Source organism: Rattus norvegicus, chromosome 14, assembly GCF_021556685.1.
Source record: "Rattus norvegicus strain SHRSP/BbbUtx chromosome 14, alternate assembly SHRSP_T2T, whole genome shotgun sequence".
Lineage (NCBI taxonomy): Eukaryota > Metazoa > Chordata > Mammalia > Rodentia > Muridae > Rattus > Rattus norvegicus.
The window spans coordinates 85553643-85569518 of NC_141547.1; the positions used below are offsets into that span (position 1 = coordinate 85553643).

The 15876-nt window shown below is 44.5% G+C and overlaps 1 protein-coding gene across 14 annotated transcripts in view; it reads left to right on the forward strand.

The window, feature by feature from the left end:
- Window positions 1-949: 949 nt before the first annotated feature.
- The window catches only part of Ogdh (oxoglutarate dehydrogenase), a 67202-nt gene continuing 52275 nt past the window's right edge, over window positions 950-15876 (forward strand). For 4 of the 14 annotated variants that reach the window (XM_087583879.1, XM_087583868.1, XM_087583875.1 and 1 more), the window contains exons 1-2: window positions 975-1001; window positions 7931-8178. Coding sequence is in view for 13 of the 14 variants with exons in the window: in XM_087583868.1 (XP_087439994.1) it covers window positions 7957-8178 (222 nt within the window). In the remaining variant the exon portion in view is untranslated. 14 annotated transcript variants of the gene reach the window in all.

A 15876-nucleotide genomic window follows, 5' to 3' on the forward strand; every position in this document is an offset into this window, starting at 1 on the left:
AAAAGAGAAACGAGTGGGGAGTTAAAGGCCATGAGCATGAAGCTGGGCATGGTGACTTATATCTATAGTCTTAGCAAAATGGAGGCAAAAGAAACAGGGGTTCAAAGCCAGCCTACATTATGAATTTGAAGCCAGGCTGAGCTGTATGCCATTCTCTCTAACAAAGGACAACAACAAAAGACATGAATATGAAATGAGTCTCTTTTTTGAAACTTAACCCGACTACATAGCATAGCGGGGGCTGCCTGCAAGAACTCTATGAAATCCATCTTAACCTCCAACTGGTCAGTTTTTCCCGGTTCTGAAATTACAGGTGTGTATCTTGAAACCTGGCTGAATATTTTTGGTTTTGTTATTGTTTTTTTTTTTTAATTTTGTTTGTTTTTCAAGACAGAGTTTCTCTGTGTGACTCTGAAACAGTCTTTCAACAGCACCGCTCCCTGACTGGTAGGAACTGGTAAGAACACTCAAGTCACATGTTACTATACGTTAGGCCTCTCTAATCTTCACAAAGACTCCTGCAAAACAAGTGTTCAAAATAGCCGATTTTGTTATTGAAATTATTTTGTGCAGTGATAAATTTTACCAACCCAACTATTATTCAATGCAGCTTGTTTTGGATACAAAGTCGGTGGGCCTCAAAGTCACAACGCTCCTGCTTCGGCTCGCCAAACGCTGCAATTATCGGACTGCATCACGCGCCCTGATTTACTAGGTGCCTAACAAGCTTTGGAAGCTTCTCACGTGTGCCTTCTAATGACAGCCGAAAGGCAGTGAGCAACAGGCTGACTTTGGCCAGATGCAAAGTTCTGCATTGGCGCGAAGCCGGAGCGACTGAAACCCAATTCTGTGACGTCATGTTACGCCCACAAGCCTGTCCAGCAGGCCGCTCCTCTGGGGCCGGGCTACGCGTTGACGCCACACGCCGGGGCGGGGCCGAGAGTTTGGAGCCCGGAGTGGGGTGTCGGCGCCTCACTCGGGTGGAGCTGAACAGGAGACAGGTAACCTTGTGCGGCAGACGGGCTCCGTCCAGTGCTGGGAGGCTCGGCGCTTGACACCCGGAGCTCGCGGCCGAGGGTGAGGCCAATTCGTCCTTGCAGCCCGAGTGCCTGAGTGACGGGTGTGAAGCCGGACGGAGCCGGGCTGGCGGAGGGCGGCGATGATGGGCGGGGGACGAGGCCTGATGGACATGCATCGTAGCCAATGGAGTGGCAGGGTCCGCCAGGCGGGCGGAGATTGGCGGACGCGGACGCGCGCCGGGGGTCGCGGGGCCGAGCGCTATTGGCTCTGGTGACGGAGCCGCGAAGGCGGCGGGTTAGGGTGTAGGTGGCCCGGCGGCCCGGGAGAGCCCCAAGGTCGCGGCGTGTCACGTGGCCCGGTCGCTTCCTCCGGCCCGCGCGCGTTCTTTTGTCCTGCGTGCTCTGGCCCCAGCAGGCCGCCGTCCCCAGTGTTCGCCGCGCCCGGTCACGGCGCTGACCTTGGTGCCTGCGGCAGCCCCACCTGCCGGTATGAGGTAAACCAGGCTGTCGGCCAAGGTGACACTGGTTTCCCTAGAAACACCATCCACGCACCGCTTTCCTCGCGAGAGTGTGTGACAGATGTGAGTTATCCTCTGAGTGACTGGGAAGCCTGCTACCGTACCCTCGCATGAGTTACCAGATCTTGTTCCTTTTGCCCACCGAGCACTGTGCCAGTCTTTGAAATGACAAGTTCGGGAAGAGTCATCACGTGGACACAAGTGTTAGACAGGAGAGCGGAGGGTAGGGCATAGGAGTCTCTACACGGTGAAGGAGCAGGGTGAGGTGTGGAGAAAGGGGATTAAAGGTAATGAGAAGCGATGGGCTAGGTGCTGTGCGCATGCGTAACCCAACTTCCTGACTGTAAGATCAGAAAATGGCGGCGTTAATCATCATTGGAGGGTGGAGTTTTAGACCCTTGACGTCAAAAGGTCACTCAAGGAACACCTCTATAGGCCCCAGTGGGGTCAACCAGTTTTCCATTGAGGTCTCTAAGTACATAAGTATCTATGTGGTAAAGCTATTGCGAATGTGCAACGGGGCTTCGTGACCTTAAGTAGAAGCATGTAACTAAAAACAGAAGTAAAATTTTTTCCCCAGCTTTTCTGTGGATTTCATTACCCTTAGAGGCCCTACTTGTGTCTGTACATCCTGTACTCTGACATTGAGCAGAGGACGCCGTTGGAGTTTCCCCATTTGTCTGAGCCTCTAGCCTTGCCCTTGAAGGTGGAACCAGGTAGATTACTTTACTTTAGTAAGCGGCATTAGGATGAGTGACACTATAATTGTCTTTTTCTACCCTTGGCGCTTTGCATCACATATTATGCAGCTTCCTTTTCTTTTAATTTAAAAAGTTACGTTTATTTGTGAGTAGGGAGACGTGCATGTGTGACAGTGCTAGTATAGATGTCACGGGGCAACTTGTGAGCTCTGGTTCTCTCCTTTCATCCAGTGGGTTTTGGGGATTGACCCCAGGTGGTCAGTTTTGGTGACGCCGATCCATCTTGCAGGCCCCTACTTTCTTTCTTGGTATGTTGCTTATCTCTTTGGTAGATTGATTTTTTTTTTGGAGCTGAGGACCCAACCCAGGGCCTTGCGCTTGCTAGGCAAGCGCTCTATCACTGAGCTAAATCCCCAACCCTGATATTTTTATTATTTATGTGCCTTTCAGTCCCTGGTAATTTCCTTTTCTGTGCTGTTTATTTTACCAAATAGTAATGGGGCTATTCTTGGAAATATGGTTAATATTTCCGTGAAATGTGTGTTCTCAGCCCTACTTTCAGCGTTAACTGTCTGGGAAATGATACTCTTGTAGACAAGCATATACTTCATTCTGTATACCTGCCTATCAGGCTTCTCCTGACGAGGTGTTAGGATTTATAGTGATATGTTAAATGTTAATTATTCCATTTTGCTTATTTTCTTCTAATATCCTGTCTCTTTTCTTTCTGCTAACTTCCTTTGGTTTATTTTAGCATATACAACCCAGGCTGGCCTTGAGTCCATGGTTATCCTGCCTCGGCTTACTAAATGCTAGGATTTGCAGGCATGCCTCACCATACCTGACAGAGTGTGAGTGGGTGTGTATGTGAGTGGGGGTGGGTGTGGGTGGGTGAGGGTAGGTGTGGGTGGGTGAGTGTGTGTGAGTGGGTGAGTGTGAGTGTGAGTGGGTGTGGGTGTGTATGAGTATGTGAGGGTGTGGGTGTGGGTGGGTGCGAGTGTGTGTGCGTGTGTGTGTGTCTGTGAGTGTGTGTGTGTGTCTGTGAGTGTGGGTGGGTGTGTGAGTGTGGGTGTGTGGGTGGGTGCGAGTGTGTGTGTGTGTGTGTCTGTGAGTGTGGGTGGTGTGTGAGTGTGGGTGTGGGTGGGTGAGTGTAGGTGTGGGTGGGTGTGTGAGTGTGTGGGTGAGTGTGAGTGTGTGTGGGTGTAGGTGGGTGTGTGAGTGTATGTGAGTGTGTGTGTGGATGTGTGTATGAGTGGGTGTGTGTGTGAGTGGGTGTGGGTGGGTGTGGACAATTTTAGAACGTCACTTCGTTTCTAAAGAGATCCAGCATGGATCCTTGGGATCCCATTTGGGTTGTCCTACTTGGGAGCAAGTGCCTTTATCAAAGTGCTGGGCTTTCTTGGCCGCTTTTGTTTGGTGATTTCAGATTGAGAGTTCTGTTCCTTCAGTATTTGAAAACTGTGTCAGTTTTTCTTGTTCTTCTAGCTTTTGATGAGAATTATATTGATAAAGTTTTTCTATTCCCTTGAGACAAGATCTCTCACACTGAACCAGGAGCTAGACTGACAGCAAACCCCTGTGGTTGTCCACTCTCTGCCTCCCTTAGAGTAGGTTCTAGAGATTTGAACTCAAGTTCTCGCATGAGCAAGCACGCTCACCCACTTAAACAATCTTCTTAGGCCTTTTCCTTTTAGTGTTATTTTTGTGGGCATCCAGCATTATTGTAGCAATTCACAAGGTTTTCATAAGTTGATGTCTTCTGTAGTGCTTGGCTTTAGCATCTGCTTATCTTCTTAAATCTGTTTGCTTAAGTCTTTTACCAAATTAAGGATTCTTGTTGTTCTTTTGTGGTTTTTTTTGAGACAGGGTTTCTCTGTGTAGCCCTGGCTGTCCAGGAACTTGCTTCTTAGACTGGGCTGGCCTCAAACTCAAATTTCTGTCTGCTTCTGTCACCCAACTGCTGGGATTAAAGGCGTTTACTACCCAACCTGGCCCTATCCAGTAGTCCTGACAGCTATAATATATTGGTGCTAATAATATTAAGTCAAGAAGTTATGAGAATTTATCTTATCTATTGATTGATTTATTTATTTTTGAAGTTGGGTCTCACTGTGTATGTCTGGCTGGCGTGGAACTCAGTGATCCTCTGGCCTCTGCCTCCAGGTGCTAGGAAAAAAGCACCCATCACTTCACATGGCCCTTAGATTTCTAAGCAAATTAGAGCAGGGTCTTCCTGACTGCCAGATGTCAAGGAATGCTGTCTCATGTCTAAGAACTTGTTACTACAGTAGTTATGCGTTCCCCAGTAAAAGGAGTGTGCCCTCATTGCTGGAATGAGGCTCTCAGCCGATTGTTGTTGGAGTAGAGGTTCCTGATTTGTGTTTTGACATCACTGAGGATGGTACTGTGGTGCTAGGACGATTGTTTAATTTCCCATCTTGCTTCACCTGTCACTGTCCTTTGGCTTAAGAGCATAGGCTTTGTGGTTCCTCTTCACACATCTTAGAGCTTCTCTACTAATTAATCTGAGACGTGTGACACAAGGGGAATGCTCTGTCTGTTTCTCCAGGTTCCAAGAGTCAAGGTTCAAGTCTGTTTACTTCCTCTGTTGACCCTTTCACAGACTTTTGTTTTAAATTTAACATTTATGTTTGGGGCTGAATTTAGCAAGAAACAGGAAATTCTGTATGTCAACATTTAATAAAATGTTGACAGATCATCATGCTTTCTATAAAGACTTCATAGTTTTCACTCTTTAAAAACATATTGTGTTTCTCTTTGAAATAGGTCTAAGTAACTCAGACTGGTCTGGAAATCTACATGTTCCAGTCTCAGCCTCCATACTGCTAGGATTACAATATGCAGCATTATGCAACACCTCTTAATGGTGCCTTTCCACTTCCACCCTTACCAGTCCACCTGCTTAGACCTCTGCAGTCTTGGTCACCTCTGATGCTGCTAGAGAAAGACCACAGCAGTCTTCAGACTTAGCTAAAGAAGCTTGTTCAGTGGTCTGACTTTGGAAGTGCACCTGGATGAAAGCCTGTAGTTATGTAGTAGATGGGCTAAGTATGCTGGTATGCTAAGTAATGGAGACACTCTACTAATGTTTTAGATGTTAGAGTAATTGTCAGACCAATGTAGTTGATGTTTACTTATCTTGGACCCTTAAATTTCTTAGACATCTCTTTTGGCTTCTTGTAAGCTATAATTCTTTAGTCATAAAAATACTTGAAGGTATTTACAAAATGCTGTAATGTTTGTATTATAATTTTAAAAAATGAGAGAGAAAAGAGTAATTTACTATCTCTTTGGTTCAAAGAGACAAAACAGGTCAGGCCTCGAATGTAATGCTTACATAGCAAGTTGGTGTCATTGATACCTGTGGCACTATCAGTGAAGTGCTTACTGGGCATGGACCTGGGTGTGGTAGTACATGCTTGTAATCCTAGGGCTGGGAGGCAGAAGAGGGTGGATCCCTGGGGTTCCCTGGCCAGCAAGCATAGCTCATTTGACAAGTTGTAGATGAGTAAGCTACAGGGTCTCCAAAAAAGAGTACAGCACTTGAGGAACAACTTCAGAGATTGACCTTGGGCCTATACACACGTGTGTCAGTGCATGCACCTATATGTACACATGTTTATATTTAATATATACCCATTTAATAGATTATATCTAGTATATAAGTGTATATAGCATATATATGATATATATATATGATAACATTTAAATGTTCCTGCTTCAGTTTCCAGAGTGCTGGGTTTGCAGGTGCTGGTTTTTATGCAACACCTCACTGTCTTCAAACGCACCAGAAGAGGGCATCGGATCCCATTTACAGATGGTTGTGAGCCACTATGTGGTTGCTGGGAATTGAACTCAGGACCTCTGGAAGAGCAGTCGGTGCTCTTAACCGCTGAGCCATTTCTCCAGCCCCTATGCAACACCTCTTAAAAGTGCCTCTTCATATCCACCCTCACTAGTCTATCTGCTTATTGGCACCTGCTTAAATATTTAAGTTTATCTTTCTTAAGGTTATACCATTTAACACTTAAAAATACATTTTTCTTGGTTCTGTTCTTTCCTTTTCTTTTTTACTCTCTCATATATTAGCATTCCAACTGCAGTAGGTTTCTGATTTCTAATATAAGGCCTTGCCTATGCTAGACAAGCACTGTACCTTTGAACCTAGGCCACTGTTTCATTTCATCTTTTTTCCCCCAAATAAATCTTCTCTTTATTTTTTTTCCTCTGTGTGGTTTTCTTTCCTTTTTTTTTTTTTTCCTTTTTTTTTTTTTTTTTTCGGAGCTGGGGACTGAACCCAGGGCCTTGCGCTTGCTAGGCAAGCGCTCTACCACTGAGCTAAATCCCCAACCCCCTCCTCTGTGTGTTTATGCCATGTATATGCCTGGTGCCTGTAAGGTTAAAAGGAGGTGTCATAGTCCTTGGGTCTGGAGTGGCTATAAGTTGCCCTGTGGGTGTTGGGAATGAAACCTGATTTTTCTGAAGGAGCAGTAGAAGCTCTCTTAATCATTGAGCCAGCTCTCCAGCTCCAGTTTTACTTCTTATAGTTAAGACTTGGATTTGTTTTGAATTTTGTGTGTAAAGGGTTCCACATCTTTTTTCTTTTTCCCTTTTATTATTTATTTATTTGTTTGTTTGTTTGTTTGTTTGTTTTGAGACAGTCTCAATATTTAGCCCTGGTTTGGAATTCAGTTATCCACCTGCTTCTTTCTCCCTCCTCCTGGTAATAAAGGCATTGTACCAGCACTCCCCCACTGATGTATTTTTGTTTTAATTTTTTAGTTTTTTAAAAATTTTATGTATGTATTTGGCCTGCATGTCTGTATGTGTACTGTGTGCATACCTAGTGCCATGAGGTCAGAAGAGGACACAAGATCCCCTGGAACTGGAGTCACAGAATGTTAGGAGCCATATCAATACTAAGACTCAAACCTGGGTCCTTTATGAAAACCACAAGTGCTCTTAATTGCTGAATCATCTCTCCAGCCCTAACATATTGTTCTTAATGTATTAGGCAAAGCGCCTGGTATCTTAAGACCTGTCCACCATACATGTAAGAGAGAAGGCTGAAGGACAGGCTGCATATACTAAGCTAATTGTAATGTAAATCTCAGTGCGAATAACAAGCAGGTATTCTGGTCATTTTTAGGTAGACTGTTGTGCTATTTGCCAAAGGACAAACTTTGTGATGAGTCATTTTAAGGAGGGTTTGAAGCTCTCTAGATATTTGTTCTGTTGGAGCCAAGCTTTCTCTGGCATTTTATATTTATTTCTCCAGGGGTAACTTACTTGAGGATAAGCAAAGTCAAATTCTTCCACTTGCAAGAATACGAAGAGCACAGAGAACCCTTGATAGTTTCTGCATTCGTTAGAAAATGTCATTTTGCAGTTAACATTAATCCTTATTGTCTTTCCTGCAGTCATTCATATCTTATTAGTCCGATGGTAAGGCTTGCAACTCTGCCTACATCTCTGGGGCTAGTCCAGGCATCTTAGGGGATGTGGGTACGCCAGTTTGACTGTCATGCTCTGTCTTGCTCTTGGGCGTGTGGGCTAGGCTTTGAACAGGCTGTTGTGAACACTTTTTAAGCTAGTTTCTCTTTCCTGAACAGCTGAGCAAGTTTTATCTCTTTAACATTCTTTTAAAACTTTTCTATTTTCTTTTAAACAGGTATTTGTGGAAGGCTTCAGGACAAAATGTTTCATTTAAGGACTTGTGCTGCTAAGTTAAGGCCATTGACAGCCTCCCAGACTGTTAAGACATTTTCACAAAACAAACCAGCAGCAATTAGGACGTTTCAACAGATTCGGTGCTATTCTGCACCTGTAGCTGCTGAACCATTTCTTAGTGGGACTAGTTCGAACTATGTGGAGGAAATGTACTGTGCCTGGTTGGAGAATCCCAAAAGTGTACATAAGGTAAGGCTCACAGAGTAGTTCCTCTGCTCTGGATGTTGGTCAGGTGCTCACTGACTGCCAGGTAAGTGAGTGTATCCACAAGAGTCAGTGGGCAGGCAGGCGGCTAGAACCAGCACCATCACCACCGCAACTGCATCAGACTCCGGGTGGCCTCAGTGGAAACCACAGTCCTCCTGAGCGATATCCAGCAATGAGCGCAACACTCAAAGCACAAGGTGAAGCCTGTGTAACCCTTCAAGGATAAGAGGAAATACCAGTGTGCTCCTGCGAACACATGAGGAAGCACAAGACTGGCCCTCCTCCAGAATCTCCCTGAAAGCTGCTTTGGGATGAAGCTCTCTGAAGAAGGAAAGTCTGTGGGAAGAGTGGGACCTCGAGAGGCTCTTCCGTCCTGACCGCTCTGAGAGAACATGTGTATTTGTGACATTTTAATTCACCACATGGATTTTCTATATAAACAGCTGTTAGATCCTTGTGTTTCTATGTTTCTCCTGTCTTTGTGATTTCTCTGTATCGTCTACATGGGCACTTTCTTCTTAGACCTTTTTCTTCGATATTTGCCTGAACCCTTTCTGAGGGTGACTAGTTCAGACTATGTGGAGATGTGCTGTGCTTTAAATTGGAGAATCCCAAACTGCCATGTTGTATCCACCTCCCCTGGGCTAGTGCAGGCATCTTAGTGCCAGAACTGCTTTGTTCTGTTCATGGCCAGGGCCTGTTTATGGGTTTTGATGGTCATTTCTTAGTTTTTGGATATAGAAGCCAGCTTGATGCAGGGGTGCAGTGTGGTGCAATGGTAAGAGTCTCTGTCCCACAGCTCTCCCCCTGCTCTCCATCTCTGAGTCTTTGGGAGAATGGAAGGAAGTGTCACAGTCACCATACCGTCTTCATGGAGGCCATGCTCCGTCATGATATTGTCTTCACTATGGGCTGGGCCTGTCTGCATTATTGAACAACAGTCATCTCACCCGAAGGCAGCCTGTATCCATTTACCTGTGACTAGGTTTTTAGTTTTGTTTATTTATTTATTTGTTTGTTTGTTTTAAATTCAGGACTTTATCATGCAGGAGGGAGGACCACACTTTTACTACCTCCCCCCCAAACTTTTTAAATCGTAACTGCTCTGAAATTCCTAGCAACACTCTTCATGTTCTCCTTGTGGACTTTGAAGAAAGTGTAACCAGGGAGCCTCAGAGCTGCGTAGTCCAGGCTAATCCAAAATGTGTTAGGTTGTCCAGGTTGTCCTCGAGTTCTGAGTCCTCTTGCTTTTACTGCTGTGGTGCTGAGATGGCAGGGCATACACTGGCACTCCTACCTACTAAAGAGGAGATTTTATGGGGGCATGATAGCTTTTGTTCTCTAAACACGTGGACAGTATTCCTTGAAAAGGATTTGGTTTTGGTTTTCCCTTCTCCCTCCATGGTTGTGGTTATTAGAGAAAGCAGCATGTGATAATTTGGGTGAGAGGGTATTGAAGAAAGTCTGTCATGACACCTAGAGTGGGACAAGAAAACTCAGCCACCATCTGCTTGGCCCCCATAGAGACTGTTGGTTGTGGGGTTGGAGTCTTGGGGTCAGTATGAACATTTCTTGGAAACACTGTTGGGAGGGGAATAGTATACATGTAAGAGATTTTGTTCTCTAATTGAAGATGTGTGCAGGTTGAAGGTCCTTGGAGCAGAGTTTATGCCCTTATCTGTTACTAAGAGTTTGAGTTACTCTTACAAACTCAGACATTGTTCTGTCCCTTCTACCTGTGGAACAAGGAACAAGAGGGCTGATTGAAGGGCTGGGCCCACTAAAGATCCTGGTTGTAGACTGACAGGACTTTGATCTCTCTCCTGCCTTGTTTACAGCTCTTGAAATCGTATTATGTACACATACAGTGCATGCACATTTTTTGAGTGATGACCCATAATTTAGGTCACATTTTCAGAGATACCTATGACTATAGAATGTTATGTCCCGCAACCTTAGAAATACTTCATTTTATTAGAAAATGCTTTGGGGCTGGGGAAATGATCCAGTTGGTGAAGTGCTTGGTATACAACCATGAGGACCTAATCACACAAACGCTGCCCTCAGCACAAACCTAAAAAGCAGCATGTACCCATAATTCCAATGCTGGGGGTGGGATTAGAGGGTCCTTGTGAGTTTGCCTAGCTAGCTAGCTTAACTAACTGGCAAATTCCAAGTCTAGTAAAAGACCTTGCCTTAAAAAATAAGATAGTGGGCTGGAGAGATGGCTCAGTGGTTAAGAGCACCAACTGTTCTTCCTGAGGTCCTGAGTTCAAATCCCAGCAACCACATGGTGGCTCACAACCATCTGTAATGAGATTCGATGCCCTCTTCTGGTGTGTCTGAAGACAGCTACAGTGTATTCATATACAATAAATAAATCTTTAAAAAAATGTTGCATTGATAAATAATACTTTAAAAAAAAATAAGATAGAAAGTGTCAAGGAAGACACCCTATGTGAGCTTCTAGCCTCTGCACACATGTATGTGTATGAAAACAACATGCATACATGTATATACAAAAGAATACGGGTGTAGCTCAGTTGGTAGAGTGCTTGCCTGGCACACAGAATCCTGCTGTCAGTCCTGAAGCACTTTATAAACTGTGCGTGGTGATGGCAAATGATAATCTAAGTGTGTGCTTGGGAGGCAAGAAAATCAGAGAGTTAGAGGACAGCACAGGTTGGGATACATGAGACAACTGTCTTTAAAGGAACTAGAGAGATGGGTCTGCAGTTTAAGAAGACTTGTTGCTCTTGCAGAGGACCTAAGTTGAGTTCCCAGCAGCCACATGGTGGCTAACCACCATCTGTAATTACAGTTCTGACTGTAATTACTGACACAAAAATAAAAAAAAAAGAATTCTTTAATCTCCAGTATCAGAAAGGGGGTTTTGAGGTTCTTTTTGGTTTGGTTTGGTTTGGTTTGGTTTGGTTTGGTTTGGTTTTGCTTGAGACCAGAGTCTCTGTGTAGCCCTTGCTGTCCTCCAAGTGACAGATTGAGAGGAAAGGCTCTCACACAGGATAATATTTATGTTCTAGTGGAATCTAAAAGAAGTTTCATAGTTAAGTCAAAAGGTACTTGCTTATCTTGTGTTTTGTTAGGTACCATGAGTGTGTGAATCCTCTTCAGTAGGAAAGTGAGACTGGCCAGGGCAGGCTGGAGAATTCAGGCCAGGGGGAATGGAGAAGCTACTCTGAGGACTACTACATCTTTCAGGACATGCTTTAAAGCAAAAATAAAAACCAAAAATCAGGATAGAAAGGGAGAAACTGAACTAGATCTTAAGGGAAAGGTAAGCACCAAGAGTGTAGAGAATTGAGTTGCTCAAGGGCAGTTTATCTTGAGCAGCCAGAATGCTCTCCTTGTGAGAAAATCAGAGAGCTACCTTTTTAAGTCCAAGAAACAGCTCTCTTTTTTTTTCCCACATGGCCCTAAGGGGCCAATGCCAGTGTTTAGAAAGTAGAAGATATCACATTGTACAGCCAGCCTGTTCAGCCTTAAGGCTTCCTGTACTTTGGCTTCCTCCCCCCATTCAAGGCTTTCTTGAGGCAGGTCTTAGGCCCTTGAGACTCTTGCTTAACTCGGTGTTTAGATTGTGAGGAGGTGGTGACTTGAAGACTTGAACATTCTACAAGAAACCTCGATGCTCCCCTTAAAAGGTCCAGTCAGTACTGTGAGGACGAAATTGGTTGGTACTTACCCAGGTAGGCCCTAGCCAAATCAGCACTGGTAACTACAGATAATCACTTTTCAGTGGCCTCATGAGTTATGTCATGTGCAGATAAGGGCCCTTTCCTACAGAATGTCTCAAGTCTGCTTAAGAGAAGAGTGTGGTGTGTTGCCTAGAATACTTCCCTATGGGAGAAGCCTGGTTTCCAAGAGCATTAGTATAACAAATCATTCCCAAACTACCTTTAAAAAAAAAAGTTGGGCTGGGGATTTAGCTCAGTGGTAGAGCGCTTGCCTAGGAAGCGCAAGGCCCTGGGTTCGGTCCCCAGCCCAAAAAAAAAAAAAAAAAAAAAACTTTTTTTTTTTTTGGTTCTTTTTTTTTTCGGAGCTGGGGACCGAACCCAGGGCCTTGCGCTTCCTAGGCAAGCGCTCTACCACTGAGCTAAATCCCCAACCCCAAAAAAAGTTATTTTATGCATATGAGTGCTCTGTTTTCATGCACACCAGAGGAGGGCATCAGATTCCATTATAGACGTTGTGAGCCACCATGTGGTTGCTGGGAATTGAACTTAGGACCTCAGGAAGGGCAGCCAGTGCTCTTAACCACAGAGCCATCTCTTCAGCCCCCTCCCCTGACTACATCTTTTTTTTTTTTAAAGATTTTATTTTTATTTTATGTATGTGAGTACACTGTCATACCATAAGAGGGCATTGGATCCCTTTACCATGTGGTTGCTGGGAATTGAACTCAGCACCCCTGGAAAAACAGCCAGTACTCTTAACCTCTGAGCCATCTTTCCAGCCCCCAACTGCATCTTAAAGTGGTATCAGTGTGATGTATTTCTTGATTGAATCAGCTGAAGGTCCCTGGTCTCTCATAGTAGTCCCATGTAGCCAAGACATCTCCAGGTAGGGTCTGTGGAAGCCTCAGTCATAGCTGGTATTAATTGCTGGCTTGCTCCTCAGTTGCAGTGTAGGGAAATTCCAGTTATAAGGAGTGGCTGCAAAGTCCCTGAGGTCTGGGCTCAGGTCCCATAGTGGTGCTCATTACATTGGTTGGAGCACATTGAGAGACAGATTGTACTCCTGAGAGATGGAGAGGCAGGAAATGTATATGGATTGAAGATTGTGTAGGAATGAATGGCTAGCTGCCAACTTGCTTCTCTGTGGTCTGATAATGTGGCCCCTATAGTTCAGTACAGCATGCCTTATACTTAGAGTGCATCCTATAGGTCAGCGGTCAGGCAGCTTTACTTTGTTACTCTTAGGTATCCATCACAATTTAATTCACATACCCAGACAGGAAGTTTAGAAACTTCTGTCACCCTACTATACAGTAAAAACAACGCTATTGGAATGAAATGTGCATTTTTACTGACATCTAATGATTGCCCTAGTTTTTTGTTAGTTTGGTTTTTGACTTTTTTGCCTGCTGTGTAACAATACTTCAGCCTCAAGAATAGTAGGATTACAGGTATACTTCCATCAGGCCTCTGGTTTTCACTGGCTTGTTGGGATGGGTATCAGTAAGCATGGATCACAGCATACCATGAGATGGGGTGGTAATGGGCAGTGGTCCTACCCTGGCTGGGGAAGAGGCTTCCTGCCCAGGGACTGACGGAGTGGATAGAAGTGTTCCAAGTTCTGCTCTGCCTCTTAAATTCTTTTGAACATTTGTAGTCTGCCTTTTCTCTGGCTATTCTCATATTGGTCTGAGACCTGTTCATATAAGGTAGTCACATATTCACACTTGAAATCATTCCCAGGACATTTTCTGGAAGAACTCAAGCTCCTACAAGTCGGAACAGATTCATAGGTTTGGAGGGGGGTAGGTAGAGAGCATGAAGCCAACCTCGTCTGTGTGCTGTGGCTAGGACAGCAGGGCTTGCCCCTTGATGTAGTATGAGCTATCCTGTAGGTAGGTGACATTGGGTGGACACTGGGTCACTTAGGGAGCATCTATCTATCTGCCTTTTCATTGGTCCGAAAGCTAAAAGGAAGCTTTGTTCTGGCTTTCACCCATTTCCCTGTAGCTTATTGATAACAGTAAGTATAATTGCATTTGAACTTAATAATTGAGGCTGTATTTGATAGTGCTGGGCTTTATCTAAAATTTATCAGTGGTAAGTAGGCCTTTGAGCCTGTCCCACCCCTATCCTGGTTTATTGTCACATGCTCTTGGTTAGTCCTTGGCTGGCACCAGTACAGAATTACTAAGTGCCTTTGATTTTCTATAAATAAAGTAGGAGCTAGATTTCATTTTATTTCAACCATAGTATTAAAACTATTTGCATTTGAAATCTGCTCTGTTTTAAGTCATCCTAGCAGAAAGGTTATAACCCTAAGTCCACTTATGGGAGGTTGGCAGGAAGATAGGCCCTCCTCTTCTGCAGGCTCCCTCCTGTTAGCTTTGGGTAGCAAAGGTTACCCAGTGTTCAGTGCTGACTCTCCACAAAATGGTTAACCACTGTGCCCCCAAGTATTGTGTCCCAGGGACTGGCTTCAGCACAGCTTCCTGGTCTGGTTCTCCAATAGCATCTTACCTTCTGCTGTGGCTATTCAGTGGTCTTCAGCTACCTTCATTCTATCTTCAGCTTCCTTAGGTCCCACCTGCTCTGCAAGCCTTGGGCTGAGGTGCTCTTTAAATGGGCGCCCTGTCCTCTCAGCATTTGTATACACTGTACATTCTGTGAACTCACATAGTTATTTTTCTTGTCTTTCTTGAGACTGAGAAGCTCATTTCAATTTATCTTCTTGTTCCCAAAACCTTAGAGCATGATGCAGATATTAGCCTTTAATGAATGTTTCTTGAATTGGACCAGAAATGGATTTTTTTTTCTTTTCTTTTTTTCAGAGCTGGGGACCGAACCCAGGACAGCGCTCTACCACTGAGCTAAATCCCTAACCCCCAGAAATTGATTTTTAAAAATTGTTTTTACATTTATTTTGAGCGTGGGGGTAGGTGCCATGGTATGCATGTGGAAGTCAGAGGACACCTCTTTGGAGTTGGTTCTTTCCTTCCACTGTGGGTTCCAGGGATCACTCTCAGATTGCCAGGCCTGGCAGCAAGTGCCTGTAGCCACAAAGAACAGTACGTGTACACACACACACACACACACACACACACACACACACACACACACTATACAATTCTTTTAAATGAAAAAAAAAATGTGTATTTTAGACTAGTGCAGTGGATCAGTTAGTGGAGCAAAGACCTGAATTGAGTCCCTTACATCCATGTAAAGAGGCACAGTGGTCAGTGCACACCTTAGTCCCATCGCACCTGAAGGGGAGGTAGAGACAATAGGATTTCTGGGACTTCCTAGCAAGCCAGCCAACCGCACCAGTGAGCCCAGAGTACAGTGAGAGACCCTGTCTGAAAAGGTTGTGGTAAAGAATATTTGTTGAAGATGATACCCCTGACTCCCACCTCCACATGCACACACTTGGCCTAATTTGCATATGCATGATTGTATGCATACATGTATCATATACAAGAAAAAGAAAACAGCTGTGTAGACTTACTTAGAATTCCAAAACCATTTACGGTGCAGAGACTGATGATCTGAGGTAGGCACCTCTTCTACCTGCAGCCCCTGTCTTGTCCAGAACCAGTTTTCCTGACGGCTACCTGTGTCATTTGTAACCTTGCCCAACTACCATGTGACCTTTTAACTTTTTTCTTTTTATAAACAGCTTCATCTCTCATGAAATTTGATTGTTGTGAACTTTGTACGGTCTAGTACTAATCTAGGCAAAGAGACAGATGTTTTCCTCATTTTATTAATTGCAAAACATGCCAAGTAAGAGATTCCAGAGGCAAATGACCTTAGGAATGGGTGTGGTGGACCTGGGGACAGGAGCACAGGTCAGCATTACCCAGAAGCCAGAGTCCAACATCATCTCTGTCTTGGGATCAAGAAGCTGTTCCTGTTGTAGGAAGTGAGGTCACATTTTCTGGAGAAGCAGCTGCTGCTGTCCTTTTTAGCTTCTACCTGGTACAGG